This window comes from Poeciliopsis prolifica, unplaced genomic scaffold (assembly GCF_027474105.1).
Source record: "Poeciliopsis prolifica strain line A6 unplaced genomic scaffold, Auburn_PproV2 SCAFFOLD083, whole genome shotgun sequence".
Classification (NCBI taxonomy): domain Eukaryota; kingdom Metazoa; phylum Chordata; class Actinopteri; order Cyprinodontiformes; family Poeciliidae; genus Poeciliopsis; species Poeciliopsis prolifica.
The window spans coordinates 157,024-176,172 of NW_026562458.1; the positions used below are offsets into that span (position 1 = coordinate 157,024).

A 19,149-nucleotide genomic window follows, 5' to 3' on the forward strand; every position below is an offset into this window, starting at 1 on the left:
TAACAGTTCTGAGGATAAAACCAACCGATTTATTTCAGCTCTGGCACCAGAAACACAAAGCATCTCATGTCGTTCTCATTGTGTCAAACATGCTCAACATACAGGCATCGATACTCACAGCGATAACGCAACAAACGAGTTTAAACTGCAGGCATCAGAGAAACTCACAGAGACGTTTCCAAAAATAAAACCCACTTCAGGGACTTCTGACCCGCTAAATTCACATTCAGCAGCCGACAAAAACCTCAGATCCAACAGGCACAACATGAAGATCAAGATGATGCTGGACAGACGCGTTGAGAAGTAACACAAACAACAAACTCAAACATAAAGCATTAAGCTAACGCTAGCTTTAAAAAATAAACGACAACTAACCGCATGGAAGATTGTCATGATGACAAAACATTGATGTCAGAACTGATCATGCAAGGAAACAAACATATATGTAATTATTTATGGAGCTTTAAAATGATTTAATGTTTAATGAAATATAACAGAGTTAATCCAGACTTGTTCAGTTTGGAGCTCATTTCTGAATGACTGAAATAATTCTGTATTTTCATTATTAATATGCAGATTAGTGTCCATTTCTCCAACACAGGTCAGACAAACCATTCTTGGCACATGAGGTATTCCATAAAATTAGGTTTTTTTTTTTTTTTTTTTTTTTTTTTTTTGCAATCTTCCATTCACAGCTAATTGTTAAAAACAATAAAACAAGCATAAGTTTTAGAAAGTGTAGTAAATAAGTCAACAATGAAGCACAATGGTGGTAAAATGATGATATGAATAAATTTATAAGAAGGACATGTTAGTAATTTAAAACAAGAAAAAAAATTATGTTTGATTTTTGGGTGAAAATCAACACAAAGCAACTTAATCCATCTGTTTTAAAAAGTGAGATTGAACCCAAAAATCATCCAAAATCTGCAAATTCTACTGGCAGTTTGGGTCAATAAATTAAATGCAGATACAAAACATTGTTATAATGTGCACAATAATATTTTGTTATGTCAAAACACAAAACATCAAACAATGCCTAGTATGATAAGTTTTCTTTGAGTTTCTGTTTCAAAAAAAATAAAGAAACATGACAAGAGGCTAAACCATGCTAACGTTCTGTCATGTTTTTGGATAAACTAATAAGCTAGCTCAGGTAAGTTGAATTCACTTTTAGTAAATTATTGTTTTCTGTGATGATACAGAAACTAGAAAGATATTAAACAAAAAAATAGACACATACAAAAAAATAAAAATACCACAACTGATTTCTTCCATTTCTTCAAAAACCTTGAGTCACTGCTGTTAGCATCCTGCTAGCAGATATGAAGGCTACCAGCTTAGCAACAATGCTTCATTAGTAAATAAATACTGTAGAATGATTTTGTTTGCTGTCAAATAATATTTATTGTTGTTAATTAAAGCAATCCGGGTCAGTTGTTCCTCTGGAAATTCATTCAACCATTAGCTAGAAATGCATCACCATGTAGCTGCTAGCAAAGCCATTTAACTAAACGATGAACTTATGTTTTTAACTATTTTTTTAAATTAATAACCCGTCATAAAAATCTGTCAGTGCAGAACAACCCGGCGTCTACAGGACAGTTTGTACTTGAGAAAGTCGGATATGAAAAAAACAAAAATGCAAAATGGCAGACAAAAACAAACGACAGGCTAACTGAGCATTTATTATTTTGTATTAATAGCTGTGATGAACATCCAGTTTAAACACATTTTTACACCATATGGAGAATCAAACAATGTAGGTTTAATTAATTTCATCTATGCTCTGATGTTTGCGTAAAAAAAAAGCTGGCTCTGCTAAGCTAGCATGACTATGAATGATATAAACTACTGAGGCAGATAAAGAATAAAATATACATAGAATTGCATAAAAAATATGAAGTCACCCAACTGAGCAGAACCTTGAGCCGATGTTACATTAAAATATTCTTGAAGCTAACTGTGTGAAGCTATATTAGGTACAATTATGCTAAATGAACTTAATTCGCTTTAAACGTCAGTTTTTTGTGCTGAAAATGAACTGTAGCTTTAAAGCATACAGATGACAAAACAATGCCAATACTAATTAATTTTATGTCGTACTAAAACAAATGCTCGGTGGCTAAGCTAAGTTAGCCTATCTTTAGCTAACTTAACTTGATCGGGAATAGACCAAATGAAAATACAACAAAACCTGAAGTTTATTTTTCAGTTAAAATGAAAATGAGCTACTGTTTAGCATCTTGCTAGCAGTTATGAAAGCTAACTGGCTAGCATCAATGCTACATTAGCTAATGAGTCTTTTGTATCTGTTGTTTAAAAAAAGTAAACAAACGTTAATATAGATCGTTTAATTTTGTACGACCATTTGTGGTGGATCTCCACAATAATAACATACTTATTACAACAAAGAAAAAGAGTTTAGTTGCAGTGGATCTTAAAAGTGTGGAAAACCTGTGAAAATTAAAGATTTTGGTTTTGATGAACCGTTGACAAATATCACTGCTAACTGTAGAAACGTGATTACCGTCTCATCTTAAACTGGTAAACAGTTTTAAGAGACATTGTAACGTTTTTACCGTTTCACAAGCAAAACATTGTAGGTTAAGCTAGGTTAGCTTCATCATGTCAGTGAAGTTAGCGAGAACAAACAAATGTTCACAGAGCAAGAAGTAAAGCAAGAAATATGACTCAAACTATCTTAACAAAATCTTGAGCTCCAGTTGTTACATTAGCATCATGCTAGCAGCTACAGAAGCTAACTGCGAAGCTAATCTGTACCAGTTTCTACAAGCAATTCAACAGCTAGTGGTGGTTAGCTGACCTTGTATCATTTTTTACTACAATTTCAGGTCAAGTTATGTTTCTATTTTCATTTATTTTAAAATTAAACTGAATATTATGTTTTTACTGGGCACTTTGTTTTGGCTGAAGCTGAAATACTCCCATATATTAGCTAAAAAAGCTTAGATTAATAAAAAAAATAAAACAAACTGGTCACAAAAAGACATCACAAACAGTTTTATGTTGAGAAACGCTGCTGGAGCCTCTCCATGTTTGTGTCAAAGACTCCTAGTTAAAGCCCGTTAATACAAAACACATTTGGCACATGTTCAGTAAACGACTAAAACAAAGCTTCTCTAATGTGTGGTTGGTACCGGTCCAGCACAGAGCGGCGAGAAACAAAGAAATATAATTAAAACACATTGGTCCCACTAATCCTCAGTGTGGTCCAGGATCAAATGCTTCATTCACACAGCCTGGCATTAAACTCGTTCAGCCCAGATTTGACTCAAAGTTCCACCTTTTCCTGCTGTGACGCCATGAATTGGATTTCAGATTCTGATCAATGGTGAAGCAGGAAGCGTGCAGAGTTTAATTCCCAGGCTGCAGGTTTTCAGCGAGGCACATTTTGCGTCTGACAGCGATGACGGCGCCCCCTCCTGGTTCAATTTATTCTCAAGGCTGACAGGCGGAGGCTGCGATGCCCTGGGTGTCCACTAGAGGGAGCTGCAGCGCGTTTATTGTCAGAGCTGCACACAGGAATGATTGAAAGATGACAGTAACATGCTGAGGACAGACGGGGAGGAAACGGCGGGGGACGGAGGACGGAGCAGCGTCTCCGGGTCTAACATGCGCATCTTTTGGGGTCGGGCGTTCCCTCGCCCAGCTTGGCGGCGCCGTTCCCGTTGGCGGGGTCGACCGGCGGTTTGTCCACGCACTGCTCCATCCTCTTCATCACCAGGTCCAGCAGCGTGATCACCGCCTTGTCCACCTCCGCTCCGGTGGCTGCACTCGTCTCAAAGTACGGGATCCTGAAAGGACCAAAAAACACCAGCAAGAGGACATGCTTCATGATCAATCAATCAATCAATCAATCAATCAATCAATCAATCAATCCAGGGTTTCACAAACCTAAATTAGCTCCTCAAACAGCTAATATGAACTTTGCTTTATTTCAACTTAAATGTTATAGTAATATTTCAAAGTGTGTTACTTTCATAAAAAACTAATTAAAGTGTATGATTTAAAAATTGGTTGGATTTCATTTTATTATTTTTTCCTATTTTTTCTTGTTTTCTATCCAACCCTCTGCTGCCCCCTGGTGGCCAGGCGTCGAAAAACACTGATTTAATCAAAATAGAATTGGATCAATAATTTCTATTCTGACGATGAATGAAAAACAAACAAACTCAGCAGACTCAGACACACATGCAGTTTTTATTAAAGTTTAATCAGTTTTTCATTGATTTTGTTATTTTCTTGGTATTTGTGTGAATTATTGTCATTTTGGTCATTAATACGTTTCCACTTAGCTTTATATTTTGGTCCATTTGTTGATGTAATTGTTAAATATTAAATAACTGATGATACTTGCCCGTATTTGTCGGCCAGCTCCTTGGCCTGTTTCTCCTGAACTTCCCGCTGGTCGGCCAGGTCCGCCTTGTTCCCGACCAGAACGATGTCCGGGTTCTCGCAGTACGCGTTGGCCTGCAGCTGGCCTGCCGTTCGGTTGCCACAGCGAACCGGCAGAGGACAGAGAAACGTTATTGAAGATTTGAGAAAAATCTGGATTTTTTTTCACCAATTTGCTGGTTGGGTTTTGAGGGCGGCCATCTTGGTTTACAAAAGTTCTTTCACAGCTTCTGTTTGTTTGGATTTTGAATTATTCAGCTAAACTTTGCCACTAAACATAAGAGCCAGGCTGTTTGTATTTTTAGTCACAGAAATAAAAACAGAATAATATACATGAAGATATATAGATATATATGTATACATATACATAGCTGGTTGTTGCTGAATAATAAACTGAAATTTTAAAGCTCTGCTGTGTTTTTTGCTGGATTGGATGATTTAATCAGGTGAATTTGATCTTAAAGCTACGTACTCATCCAGTTGCGGACGTTGAGGAAGCTCTGCTGGCTGGTGAGGTCGAACATCAGCAGGAAGCCCATGGCGTCCCTGAAGAACGCCGTGGTCAGGCTGCGGAACCTGCAGCACAAAATCACAACTACAACGTTATTAAAGTTCGTAACTTTTATATATTTTATATATTAGTTAAAATCGTCACCATGTTGTCAGTTTGTTATGAGACATAAAAGATTGATCTCCCTGAGCTGCTGCTGTCTGAAAAAATGCACCAAAAACAGCCAATCAGAGCCAGGAGGCGGGGCTTAGCGCTGTCAATCATTCTAGTGTACGCCCTGCTAAAGGTGCTACTGGCAGAGAAACAACTTGAACTTACAGGAAAGTCGTTTGCCCACTGTCAGTGGTGGCTGTGCTAACTAGCCTTAGCATGTGCAGCATGCTACGCTAGCTGCACATAGCAGAGAGAAAGGTGGTTTGTGATTGGCAGCGCTAAGACCCGCCTCCTGGCTCTGATAGGTTGCTTCTAGAACTGGGTGACGACAGAAGAGGTCAATATTTTTCACAGATTATCTTATATATTTTCATAAACCGTCAATAAATATGTAAAATATGAATTTTAAAAGTATCTGCAGCTTTAAAGGTGGAATAAATTCCTTTTACTGGTTCAGAGGAAATGTTCCGGTTTTCAGACGTTGTTCTTTATTAAATCTTTTTCTGGTTAAACTGAGACGTTTGAGTTCAGTTTTCTGAATCTTTATTTTTCATTTTGCGTGTTAAACATGTCGAATCTTCCAGGCCAGCGTTCGTCTGCGTTTGGACCAGAACCGCCTGATCCTGGTGATGAATCACTGCAGCATTAGTCACCGATCGTTACGTCACTTTGTCCGCATTGAACCGAGCGGCAGAACCGCAGCTGTGGGAGGAGAGCAGGGAGCAGCGCTGGCTACAGCGACGCTGCGACCCCAGAGGTCAAAGGTCACTTCTATACCAACAAAATGGCTGAAGAAAAGAAAATAATGTTTTACAGTTCAGATAAAACATCTGATTGTGTAAAACTGTTTCACCAAAACTACAAACTATAAACTGGTTTCAGCTTCAGCTGCTTCTAATTCTGTCAATAAATGAAGCATCTTTTCTATCCAATCACTAATATATAAACTAATTTATTGATGAACAAAAAGGAGCTGGAAGTTTAATGCAAACGATTAATTGATGAATCGATCAGTAAAGGAACCATTTTATTTAAAAATAAACTTTTTATTAATATATTCCTAAAGCTGAACAAAAGGCTGATTCTCTTCAGAGCTTCAGAAAATGTTTTTTAATCTAATTAGAATATTAATAGACAAATTGATTAATTATCAGGATGATCACATTAAGGACTGGATATTTACACAGAGACTTTCAGAGTCAAACAAAAGATTCTCTGGAGGAAATTTAGCAATAAATAAAATCAGATTCTGATCCAAATTTCAAATCCTGAGAAATCTGCCCCCTACTGGTGGAAACAGGTTTATTTACAGTTCCAGGGAGCTGTGTCCATCCATCCATCCATCCATCCATCCATCCATCATCCATCCATCATCCATCATCCATCCATCCATCATCCCATCCATCATCCATCCATCCATCCATCCATCCATCCATCCATCCATCCATCCATCCATCATCCATCCATCATCCATCATCCATCCATCCATCCATCATCCATCCATCATCCATCCATCCATCCATCCATCCATCCATCCATCCATCCATCCATCCATCATCCATCCATCCATCATCCATCCATCCATCCCTCATCCATCCATCCATCCCTCATCCATCCATCCATCCATCCATCCATCCATCCATCCATCATCATCCATCCATCCATCCATCCATCCATCCATCCATCCATCCATCCATCCATCCATCCCTCATCCATCCCTCCCTCATCCATCCATCCATCCATCCATCCATCATCCATCCATCCATCCATCCCTCCTCATCCATCCATCCATCCATCCCTCATCCCATCCATCCATCCATCCATCCCTCATCCATCCATCCATCCATCATCCATCCATCCATCCATCCATCCATCCATCCTCATCCATCCATCCATCCATCCCTCATCCATCCCTCCATCCATCCATCCCTCATCCATCCATCCCTCCCTCATCCATCCATCCATCCATCCATCCCTCATCCATCCCCATCCATCCATCCCCATCCATCCATCCATCCATCATCCATCCATCCATCCATCCATCCATCCATCCCCCATCCATCCATCCATCCATCCATCCTCATCCATCCATCCATCCCTCCCTCATCCATCCCACCTCTCCTGTCCGCTGTGTCCCAGAGCTGCAGGTGAACCTTGAAGGTTTTTCCGGTTGTCGTTGCATTCGGGTTTGAAGCCGTGTAAACCTGAAGAGGAGAAACGTTTCAAATCAAATAATCTGAGGATGAAGAGAAATAATAAAAAGAAACAAAGACCAGTTTATTTTCTGTAAAGTTTCTCTTATTTTCACTTCAACATCTTAAAATTAACAGTAAAATCTCCATTTTGTTCTAATCCAGCGAATTATTGATGAGAATCGATCGATTGTAAATACTGTTTTTGCTTCTGGTCATTTATCTGGACTGATTTCCGTGTGGGAAAGAAACCGTGGCGACCCGGCTGACCCCGCGCCCGGTCGCCATGGCAACCCGGCCTCGGCGCCGCAGCGAAGCGAAGCGGAGGAAGCGCCGCAGCCTCACCACTCGCTTTTCCCTGAAGTCGATGCCCACAGTGGTGATGAACTTGGGGTTGAACTTGTTGTCGGTGTAGCGGTAGAGGAAGGTGGTCTTCCCCACGCCGGAGTCGCCCAGCGCCAGCAGCTTGATCAGGTAGTCATAATCCCCATCAGTCATAGTGGAGCCCGAAGAAAACCTGGGAGCAAAATGAAGACATTCTGTCTGCAGGAGGAGGAATCAGAGGCAGCAGGAAACGCTCAGCGCCTCCGTTTCTGGACGACACATTGTTATCGCGATAAACGATAATATCGTTTAAACACAATGACACATTCTGAAAGATCAATAAACGTCAAATGCTAACAAACATTTAAGACATTTTAAATATCCAAAATAACAAAAACACAAATAAAATCAATTATAAAGTTTTTGTAAACAGATCAAATCATCCAGTTTTTGGCAGAAAGAGAAAAACAACAAAAGTGAAAATGGAAATTATTGAGCTTAATTTGTCATGTGATTAATTGATATATTTATTATTAATTGTTGGGAAGGATCACAGTTGATCCTTCACAACAAAAAGACAATCTGTAATTTTCCAGATTGAGAAATGAAAAGCACATTTTCCCATCAGTGTTGTAAAACAAGGCAGGTTTTATTTGTAGGAATGAAGTAATCCTTTATGCGATGAGCTTTTATTTCTGCGTTCAGGAAACATGAGACTCTGGTTAATCAGCTGACTGCAGCATGTTAAATATTGAGCTTTATTACGGGGGAGCGACGTTCTGCCTGCAGTTCAGACGATGACGCCATCAAACCGTCACTCTGAGACAAATTTAGCCTCCTGACATTTAACCTGCAAGGTTTCAATCAGGCCTGCAGGAAACTTTCCAACTGGAAATGAAAACATCAACTATTCTTTTAAATTAATGCACCTTAAAGTGCTTCAAAAATGATTCAAGTCTTCACTGAAATGTAAATAATATGCAACGTATTTCATAATGACATTATTTTCTAAACTAAAGCAGAGCAGTAATAGTAAGTACACCCCAGTGGCTTAAAGAGGGGAAATAAAAACACGTCGTTCATGTTGAACGTTTCGCTGTTTCCATCATCTGTTGCTCCTTGCTCAATAAAACTTCTTAACATAAATAAAAGAACAACGAGGAAACAGAACCTCTGTGTACAAAGACTTCAAAATAAGAGCCTGAATATAAACGGATGACTAAAAAAAAAACTTAACAGTCAAAAACCAAAACTTGAAAAGCATCAGCAGAACCAATGTTTATCATTAGCGACTTAGCATTAGCTTCTGCTAATACTATAATACATTAGTGTTAGCAGAACCGATGTTTATGATTAGCGACTTAGCATTAGCTTCTGCTAATACTATAATACATCAGTGTTAGCAGAACCGAAGTTTATGATTAGCTACTTAGCATTAGCTTCTGCTAATACTAAATACATTAGTGTTAGCAGAACCGATGTTTATGATTAGCGACTTAGCATTAGCTTCCAGCAAAAGCACTTTAGGTTTAGTGGAACTAAATATATGATTCAGACATTAGACCAGCGTTAGCGATGCTAACTCTCTGGTCTCCACTGGGGACCAGTGAGGGTCTTTGGTCTCTTTACAGCAGACAGAGGATGAACGATCCCGTCGTTCCACCTGGAGTCACCAGTTCCCTCTAACTCTGGCTGAAGAACATCCGTTCCCCGACGGTGGATATTTTCTGAAAGGTCAGCTGGACCTTTAGGTCTGACTGATGTGTCCTCCGCTTCAACCTAACCTGATCACAGAACTAATTTGTTTTCCATCTCCTGCTGTCGCTAACAATCTGTCCTCCGCAGCCACAGATCAATAGCTGCTAACGCTGATGAGGGCTGGCCTTTAACTATTCAGTTACTCAGGACGCCCAGACGCTTTGCAGCAGATTGTCCTGAACGTTCAGCGTCTCCGCAGAAGAAACTGCAGAAACATTCAGGATGAATAATTCACTGCTGCCGACATCCTCAACTAACACAAAACACAGCAAACCTGCAACAGGCTTCAGGGCGGAATAAAGACCATCTGAGACATTCCAGAGATTAGTTCAGTCAACACAACAGAGTCATTATTTACCCAGCAAACAGGAAGTCAACATGGCAGCAGACTGGATGGGAAACAAGCAGGGAGTTTTATCTAGAGCCCAGCGAGGCGGTTCAGGATGATCTTCATGATAAAAACAGAAAATTATTCAATTATAAAGGAAACACAACAGTGACCAGCTGAACAAACCTCACAGTTTGATGAGTATAAACCATACAGTGTTTCATTTATTCTGCTCCAGAGCAGCGTCCAGATTTACAGGTTTGTCTGAAAAGGCAACCAAACCGGATCATCACATTCCTGCAGGCCGGTCCACTCAGAACCAGAACCAGAACGGAGAGAGCAGATTCACAGATTCATCCTGCAGTGGAAACAGCTGAGCTTTGTGCTGCGTCCTCATGACTGCAGCAGCCGCGACGCTTTGGCCTGGACAGATGGAGGCGGATCGGCGCCGAAACCTCCTGCTGGACAGAACGACGACCCGATTCCTGCGCTTCTTCACTGAGCTTCACAAGATTACAAACCAGAAAAATATCCACAAATAAACATCAAAACAATAAGACCTGGAAGCAAAGACGTTCTGCATCGAAACGGAGAAAAAAATACGACTTAGAAATCCTGAAAAACTGGAATAATTAGAAAAATAACAAATATTTCTAAAACTAATAAGGAAAAACTGGAATTTATCTGGGATTTTTAGGGGAAGCTAAGTGCGCTAAATGAAAGGCTACCTTTGCTATTAGCGCATTAGCATTAGTTCACCAGCCACATGCTAGTGTTTCTGGACGTTTTATCTACATCAGCAGATCTGGACGGCGGATCTGTGGCTCCATTTTCTATAAAACGTTTCATATCTCATCATTTTACCACAACAGGAGAATTTACTCTGCTGCTAAAACCACGGTGAGAATCACTGTGTTTCTGTCTCCCGCCCGCTTCTTGCTTATCCAGTTGGAGGTCATGTGACCGGTCAGCTGACTGGATGAGCGGCGGCCATTTTGCCTCCGGTCTGCAGAAACAGAACATCCTGTTTGTTCTGCGTTTTTCCGCCTCCAGGATCTTTAAAGTGGTTTGACCTGAATATTTCAAACCAAAGGGAAACGTTCATTAAATCACATTTTAGACCCGTTTAGGTAAAACACATTTAATTTGGTCAATAATGAGCCGTATATTTAGTGTTATTAGAAACGTTTCTCCATCTATTGGTTTTTATTAAACTAAGATGAAGAAAGCAGCAGTTACATTAATTTATGCATTTATGTTGAAATAAATAAATTCAGGAATATTTTGTTTTGTTATAGCAGGAAACTTTCACATCATAACAAGATTGAAAAGAGGTTAAAAATACAAAATGAGAAATGTTTTCATTATAAAGAGATAAGTTTTATATTATCAAAACAGGAAAGTTTGTCATTTGTTTCTTGTTTTAACAAAAAATGTGTTTATCTTGTTTGTCTTGATTCAACAAGAAATGATCATCATAACCAAAAACCAATAAATAATTAATAAATAATAACCTGATTAACTTACACTCTACAAATTTATTTAAGACTTTAAGGCCTGAATTTTATTGATTTAAGGCTTTTTAAGGATGCATGGACAACTATCGCTAAATATTCTCCAGCATTTATTCCATGTCAGCTAATTTCCATGTTCCTTAATTGATTTAGCATAAAGTCATGAGTCCAAAATAAGAACTTTTACTGAGGAAAAATCGCTAAAGAACAATTTCAGACCTGCGATTAGCATTTTTAAAGCTAACTCGCATTTTTAAATGAATTTAAGACGTTTTAAGGCCTTAATTTGACATGAAGCTTTTTCACTTATTCATCTTTTTAATAAGATAAAAATGGCTGTAAAGTCAGAATAATTTTTATCATGTTGGAAGGGTGTACTTAGTTTTTCCCATGACTGAACATCTGTTAGGTTTTCCTGTGGCTGAAGAACAAACCCAGACGTTTCGACCTCATCTGAACTCTGAATGTCAACTGAAATGAGCCTAAACTGAAACCTGTTCATGAGATTTATCAGATAATTTCACTTTAAAATCCTCCAGAGAGTAAAGAAAACAAACAGATTCACTCAGAGCTCAGGATTTGAGTAGGACAGAACCAGAACGACAGAGTAAAGTCCAAAAGAGACGCTGACTGCGCAGAAACTCTCAACAGAACCACAACTGTAACTTTAAGGGAGATTCTCAAATAACCGTTCAGTTCAAAATGACGAAAACTTCAATCAACCAACCAATCAATCAATACAAAATGATTTTTACACCAAGCGTTAAAATCAAACTAAAAAAACTAAGGAAATCTCATCCGGCCTCCAGATCCTGCAGCAGCTGATGAACATCAGCAGGTTTGTCTCACCTGAGTCCAGAAGGTTCTTCAGATGAAACCGGTTCTGTTAACAAAATGAACCAGAATCAGAACTTTTTAAAGTTTCTAGCAGCAGAAGCAGCTTCTGCACTTTGGCCCAAATGTAAACTCAAATATTGACCAATGAAACTGCAGCGTTATAAATCATAAAAGAGGAAAAGCTCAGATATCAGACGAGTTTTCACACGTTTCCTCCTTCAGAACCAACAACGACCCGGCGGGTCACAGGAAGATTCATTCATTCACTCACAACCAAACTTTAAAGGTTGACGTCAAACTTCTCGGCTCGTTTTCCCAGAAAGAAGAAATAAAAACTCAATTCGTGTGAAGAAATTACAGTTTGAATAAATTCAAAGTTTAAGAATTTATCAGCTGTTTTCATCATAATTTCTAACAGAATATCAGGCAAAGTGGTGGAGAGGTGACGATGCAAAGGTCATTTTATCTTCATGGCACATTTTCAGAGTTTTTACAGGAATTAAAGGGAAACAAACAAAATACCAAACCAGAGAAAATGAAAATAATCTACCATCTCTAAACGAGTCGCTCCTGTTCAGGTTGGTAGATAACAGCCGATTCTGCTCTGCTTGTCCCTAAAACGGGTCGTTAACAGAAATGACCAAAACCAAAGCAGCAGCTGTGATGTCCTAGTCAAAGACCAGACATTAATCTTATTGAAATGATGTAATGTGGAAAAAAAGAATGGACCAAAACTCCTTCATGACGATGAGAGGAGAAAACGCTAAAGTTGGGCAGGAAATGTTCAAGTTTTTAAAATTATTTTTCACATTTCTGAGTTTTTTTCCTGCAAATTTTCACATTTTTGTTTTTTCTAGAAAACATTTGATTTTGGGCAGAAATGTAATGTTTTTTAATAATCATCACAAAAATGACTGATATGATGCAGCCTTAACAGAAAGAACCAAAACATGCAAACAGAAGATCAATAAATTCAAAGTTTTTCCGAGAACATTTCTCAGATTTATCTCAAAATTTCAGTGTTTTTGCAGAAATTCAGGTTTTTTTCTATCCAAACCATTTAACAAACAGATTTTGTAATACAGAAAAGGCCAAACAAAAAAAAAACAAACGCCCCTGCATTCTGGCGCCCCCTTCAGGGTGGCGCCCGATCACACAATGCGCTGCTGTGTGACGTCAACTTTCTTCTGCGAATTTGGATAATAAATCGATCATACAGCCTCGTTATTACTCATAATTAATCAGCAGCATGAAAGAAGACATGGAGCTTAGTAAAAATAAAAATGAATGAATAATCGGAGCATTTTCACCTTCATGTTTTTCTTCTATTTTTAGACAAAAACTTTGTTCAAAACTCCGGTTGGCTATAAACTCAGGACTCGTTTTATTGCCGCCATAAACTTATTTTTTAAACTTGAACAACGGAGCAATTTTAACCTAAATCTGCTTTAATTCCCTTATTAATATAAAACAAGAAGAAACAGAGAAAGTTCAGCTGGAGCTTTTTATATTCCAGAAAAAATAACTTTTTTTTTCTAAATAAAATCAGAAGAAGCGAAAGTTTCAGGCTTTAAACAGAGAAACTGATGGAGGAGATTTTGATTCTCACTAATGAGTCAAAAACCAGGAAACTGCAGAATCCCGCAACTCCTCCTGTCTGCGGTTCCTACCTGTCTGCGGTTCCTACCTGTCTGCGGTTCCTACCTGTCTGCGGTTCCTCGCCGTTTCTCGCTCAGATCCGGAGGGAGACGCTCAGCCTGCGTTCACCCGCAGACCGGAGGCTCTGCTGGGACGCGGAGCGGCGGGGAGGCGGAGGAGGCAGCGGGCGGAGAGCCACGCCTTCCGCCGAGCAGCTGACTGGCTGCGGGGCGCCACGCACCACTGACCGGTTACCGTCCGCTCCGCCTCTCGGACCGCGGGGGAAACTATTCACACCCGGAAGTATATTCAGCCTTCAGACACGTTTCATCTGAGTCACAGAGAAAGTTAAAGGGAAGGAAAACCTTCATCCATATATCCATTCGTTTTTCCGTTGATCCATTCAAGTGGATTTAGGTCTGGACTTTGACTAGGCCATTCCCACCATGAATCAGCTTTGAACCATTCTTCCCTTGTCCTTGTCCTCCCCACACAGCATGATGCTGCCACCACCGTGCATCACAGTCACAACGTTGCATGTAAATCTAGAAGCTCGGCTTCCTGTGTCTCCAAAGGAGCCAAACTTTGAGAACTTCCTGTTGGAGATTCCTCTGTTTCTGAGAGTAATGAGAGGGTGAGGCTGCGATGCAGAAAGATACGAGTCTGAACACACAATAACACACACACACTCTGTTATCGGCGCCGGGGGCCCGGGGTCATGCTGGTCCAGGAAACCAGAGCAGTCGAACAGGAAGTGAGTAAAAACCAGGCGGACGAGTCAAACCAGGTAAGTTCTGGGAAGGAGGAAGTGACATCACTTTCTAGAGAATCTTAAAAATGCAGAGGCTGCAGAACAAGTTTTAGCAAAGGTTCTGTTTGGTTTCTGACCCACCAGCTGATTTCTAAAGGCTCATTTCGTCTTTTCTTTATTTTCCTGTTTCCATTTGAAGGAAGAGTGAAAAAAACTGCTGGTTTATTTTGAAAGTTGCAAAAGTTTTAGTGGGAATTAACAGAAACTTCCAGGAAGAAAAGGCAAAAACATGCAGTTTTAAAGCTACAGTTCTCCTTCATTTGGCTCAGACACAAAGAAAAAACCAGATGAACTGAACGTATCTGATGAGCAGCGAGTTCATTTTACCTGCAGAAGGTTTTAAGACATGAGGAGAAAATCAAGAGAAAAAACTGAAAAGAAAATAGGAAAATTATGTTTTTGATTTTATTTCATTTTCATAAAAATAATCCAGTAAATATCCTGATACATTTTCCTCTCTTTGCCTTCCTTAAAAATCTCAGATCTGCTGCTGCGGCGACTTCCTTCACTTCACTGAACATGAAGAATCCACTTCCTGTTCGCCACTGAAAGAACGAGCAGAACGAGGAAGAAGAAGAAACATCAGATTGTTTTTCACTGGGTTGGAAAAGTCCTCCATTTATGGAATAATATCAGTGACAAAACTTCATTTAACCTTCATTGTTTATGGTTGGAGAATTACAACAACTGACTGAAATGTCTGGCAGAAATAAGGAAACTGAAAAAAATATTTCATTTAAACAAAGAAAGTTTTGGGGCAATTATTTTTATTTTCTTGGTTTAAAAGGTTTTTAGTTCATTTCCAGCAATAAAAGTGAGAATTTTCTTTGATGTGTTTTGCCAAATATGATGGTGTTTATGGATCAAAGGTCACTGGATGTTTGTGACATGACTTTCTATGACATAAAATAAAATAAAACATAATAATTCTGAAAAAAAATCTGATGTTTTTCATAGAATATTTTATTTATTTTTTTTTGGGATAATGTGGCATCTTCCTTAAAATTCTTAGTTAAAATTCAAAATTCTGGCATTTCTCGTAATTTTGAAATTTTTCACAGAATTTAGAATTTTGGGAATTTTGACTTTTTTCAACTGAATTTTAACTTTTTCACTCCGAATTCTGACTTTTTCACACTTTTCTTTGTTTTTCACGTAATTTTGAAATTTTTCACAGAATTCTGACATTTTTCAGAATTTTACTTTAAACTCAGAATTTCCTTTTGATATTACAGGTCAAGAGTTACTTATTATCAAATTAAAGAATTATGATTGTGTGTTCTTAAAGTTTTCCACAAACAGTAGAAATGTAATTTTCACCATTCTTGCCAGGTGCCACCAACGGTCCCTGAACCACACTTTGGACACCCCTAATGTTTTGTAACATTTTGATCAGGTTTTACACATTTCATCCTGACTTCAGATCAATAAACTTTTTATTTCTCTTTTCACCCTGAGACGTTTCCAATCCCCGCTCTCTGATTGGATGATCGTCAGAAAGCCAAACCAATCACCGGCCACCGAGACATGAAACATGACAGCAATTCCCACAATTCCCAGTGAACCAGAGAGAAGCTCAGAGAATGAACTGGTTTCATACTGGAAGTGTCTCTGCGGCTCACAGCCGTTATCCCCGGCCTGCAGTGACATCATCATCAGCTGACGGTGGAAATCGAAGGCCGACTTCCCAAAATACGACAACCTGAGGCCGGAGCAAATCCAGCTGCCGGATCGGATTCAAATCAAACTTTCCCATCTGACGTTCAGCAAACCAGACGCATCAAACCCAAAAGGCAGAAAAAACGGAAAACATTACAGACAAGGTTCTGGTGATCAAAAGCCTTCAGCAGTTAATAAGAAACATTGTGAGAACCTCAATACAAGCTGATCTGCTGCTTCAGGTTCATCCCATCATTTCTCTTAGGCTGATTTAAACCAACTCTGGGTCCGTTTCTCTAGAAAATCCGGTTCGTACCGAAACACCGAACCGAATCCGTCTACGAACTTTAAGTTTGGTTCAAGTGAAGTCTCAGCGGTTTGCATGCAAATGTGATGAAACAAACAGAGACCGCTCCAAAAGCAGGAAGTGGACTAGAGCGCAGGGCATTCTGGGTAAATACAACCAAACCTAGCATGCATCCTAGCGCTAGCTGCAGAAATGGTTCCTGGTCTTTAGCCTAAGACTAATAAGAAATCCTCCAGCACTAAACTCTGACGCCTCCATCTTGTTTCCATCTGGTAAAGAAGAAAGCTGCTCTCAGTGTCTTCAGACGTTTTGTGTCGTTTCCTTCAGTGGTTGTTGGTGCAGCGCCCCCACAGGTCAGGAGGGGAACAGGCTGGTTTGACTCAGAACCACAGCAGCTGGAGGTGGAGCAGATAATGGAGTTCTGGTCCAAATCAAACCAAATCTATGAGGTGGGAAACAGCAGCATTGATCCAAGATCAGCTGCTGCTCATCAACCTCTGAAGGGTTAAAGGTCATCTTTAAACCAGTCCATTATTCTCCAAAGAGAAAAACTTCTCAGAAAGCTGCCAAGCTTCCCAGAATGAAACAAATTTACAACAAACTAATTAAACAGTTTTTCAGCAGACAGTTAATTTAATGATGAGAAATAATCAGAATTGGATAAAGTTTCTCAGAAATCCTTATTTTTTTATTGCCAGAGGAAAAGTCGCATTTCAGAGCTGAAATCCCAGGATCTGGTTTCAGACGCTGCAGCTGAAGTGAAGCTCATTGTTTTCTGACTGTGAAGCATTTTGCAAACTAAGGCCTGAACTGAACTGGGTTTATCTCTAAGACTGTTTCCGTTGGAAGCGTTTGCTCTGCTGAGGAGGATTAAGATCAGATCGCTGTGGCTCATGCAAAGCAGAAAGAAAACCACGTGGAATAGAAAGGAATGTTTTCTGCTGTTACATCTGCAGCTCAGAGAAAAGTTATGAATAAATCTGGAGGATTTTTACTTATAACACAAACTTTTAAATCTGTAGAGCAACACAATATGACCAAACAGTTTGAGAGGATTTAAATTTTCCTCGTCTGAAACCAGGATGTGTGGAAGTGAAGGTCAGTTTTTATGAGCCCAGCTCAACAATCAGTCGGTCATGCAGCTTCAATTACGGCAGGAATGTTGCCTCCTATTTCCAGCTGCTACCGTCACATTCAACCACTTAGAATAATCAAAGTTCAGTTTTATTTCACTGTGGCGTTTTGTCCCTTTAATTCAGTTAGTTTTAATAAAAACTGTGGCTACGTTTACATCGATTGGGTATTGAAGACACCATTTTCAAAAATCTATTAAATTGTTGAACAACCAACAGACTTTTTTTGCCGTCGCCATTTTGCGACAAAACATTTATAGGAGAAAGTCTGAGACCAACAGCCTCACTTGGAGTCATTACCTGAGGATTCAGGAATGCACCAGTCAGGGTTCACATTGTTGGCAGTTTCAAACCCGCTGCTTGTTAGCCAAGGCGACGCCACGAGTCAGCAGAGTGGCAAACAAAGACGTAAACAACAAGCAATTTCATTATTTTGGCATGAAAATTAAACTAACTCAATTCTGTTGTTATTTTGAACTGCAGAGGTCAGTCACTACCACAAGGGGGAGGCAACACACAAACTGAAGAAACAGAAGAAGCTGCCTCATGAAAAGCATCAGAAGATGAGTTTTTTTATTTGTGTACTTGAGTATTGGAATAGCTAGCATTATGCTAACACCTCCAACACATTATTGCATATCCGCCTCTTAAAACCTGATAACTGCTGCTCAATAATTCACTGATGACACGTTAATTATGTTGACCTCATGTGACACTATGCCATCTCTTTGTCTGCGCTGTGAAGATCCAACGGCCTTGGCCTGCCGCCTGTATGAAACAAACAGTAAAACTGATGTCATGACCTTCTTTCTGATTTATTCGCTTTCATCCCAAGAAGGAAAGTTAATAATTAACTAATAAAATAAAAGCCTCTGATGTCACAGGAAATATAAACTGATTCACTTTTCAGAAGTGGAACATTAATTCTTCCAAGGCATGACAGGACTTGATGTTCCACCAAGTCTGCTTAGTTTTGCCATGTTTAGTCCCCGTACCAAGACATCAACAGACGCCAAGCAGAGAAAAGTTTCCATGCTGAAGGTCTGGCTCAGTTTGACTCTTTCACTGCTTTGGAGCTGAAATATTTACTGCTAACAAAAATAAGTCGAAACATAATCATGCCGGTGAATAGGTTTGTTAAAAAAGAAAATATTTTTCCTGAAATAGCTCATCCTTCCTCTCCATGGAAACAGATGTTTTCATGTCGACAAATTACACAAAACTTTAAGAGAAATGGTTCAATAAAAACATTTGTTGGTGAAAAATATAAAATTACAGCAGGCAAGATGCAGATTGTTCATAAATAGTTGTGTTTTTTCATGCTGGCTGTTGCCCAGGGGGGCACCAAGTCCGAGCACCACCTCAAATAAAATAAAATTATGTACAGATATCCAGACAGCGACATCGTTTCTGCAGCTCTCACCAATTAATTTTACACTTTTAAGTCTTGTATCACGACAGAAATGTACAAAAAAAAAATCCCAAATAAATAATTTGTGTAATTTGGCTAATGGATAAGAATAATATCATCCAGCCATATAGAAGTAGAAAAGCTAGATATTTTA

The 19,149-nt window shown here is 39.2% G+C and overlaps 1 protein-coding gene across 1 annotated transcript; it reads right to left on the bottom strand.

The window, feature by feature from the left end:
* Nucleotides 1-13,748, bottom strand: LOC129353019 (ras-related protein Rab-27B-like). The gene is made up of 6 exons (XM_055022236.1): nucleotides 13,724-13,748; nucleotides 7,621-7,792; nucleotides 7,200-7,287; nucleotides 4,892-5,014; nucleotides 4,382-4,505; nucleotides 1-3,818 (listed from the first exon to the last, which is right to left on the bottom strand). Exons 2-6 carry the CDS (start codon nucleotides 7,771-7,773, stop codon nucleotides 3,632-3,634), a joined length of 675 nt encoding a protein of 224 aa, XP_054878211.1. The 5' UTR covers nucleotides 7,774-7,792; nucleotides 13,724-13,748; the 3' UTR covers nucleotides 1-3,631.
* Between the last annotated feature and the right edge of the window lie 5,401 nt (nucleotides 13,749-19,149).

What these genes read in the sequence shown, in the direction of transcription:
- LOC129353019 (XM_055022236.1), bottom strand. Translation starts at nt 7,773, where the DNA reads ATGACTGATGGGGATTATGACTACCTGATCAAGCTGCTGGCGCTGGGC. An exon ending in CAACGTCCGCAACTGGATGA is followed by an intron (nt 4,506 to 4,891) that starts GTACGTAGCTTT and finishes ACCGAACGGCAG; the next exon opens with GCCAGCTGCAGGCCAACGCG. An exon ending in GAGCTGGCCGACAAATACGG is followed by an intron (nt 3,819 to 4,381) that starts GCAAGTATCATC and finishes TGGTCCTTTCAG; the next exon opens with GATCCCGTACTTTGAGACGA.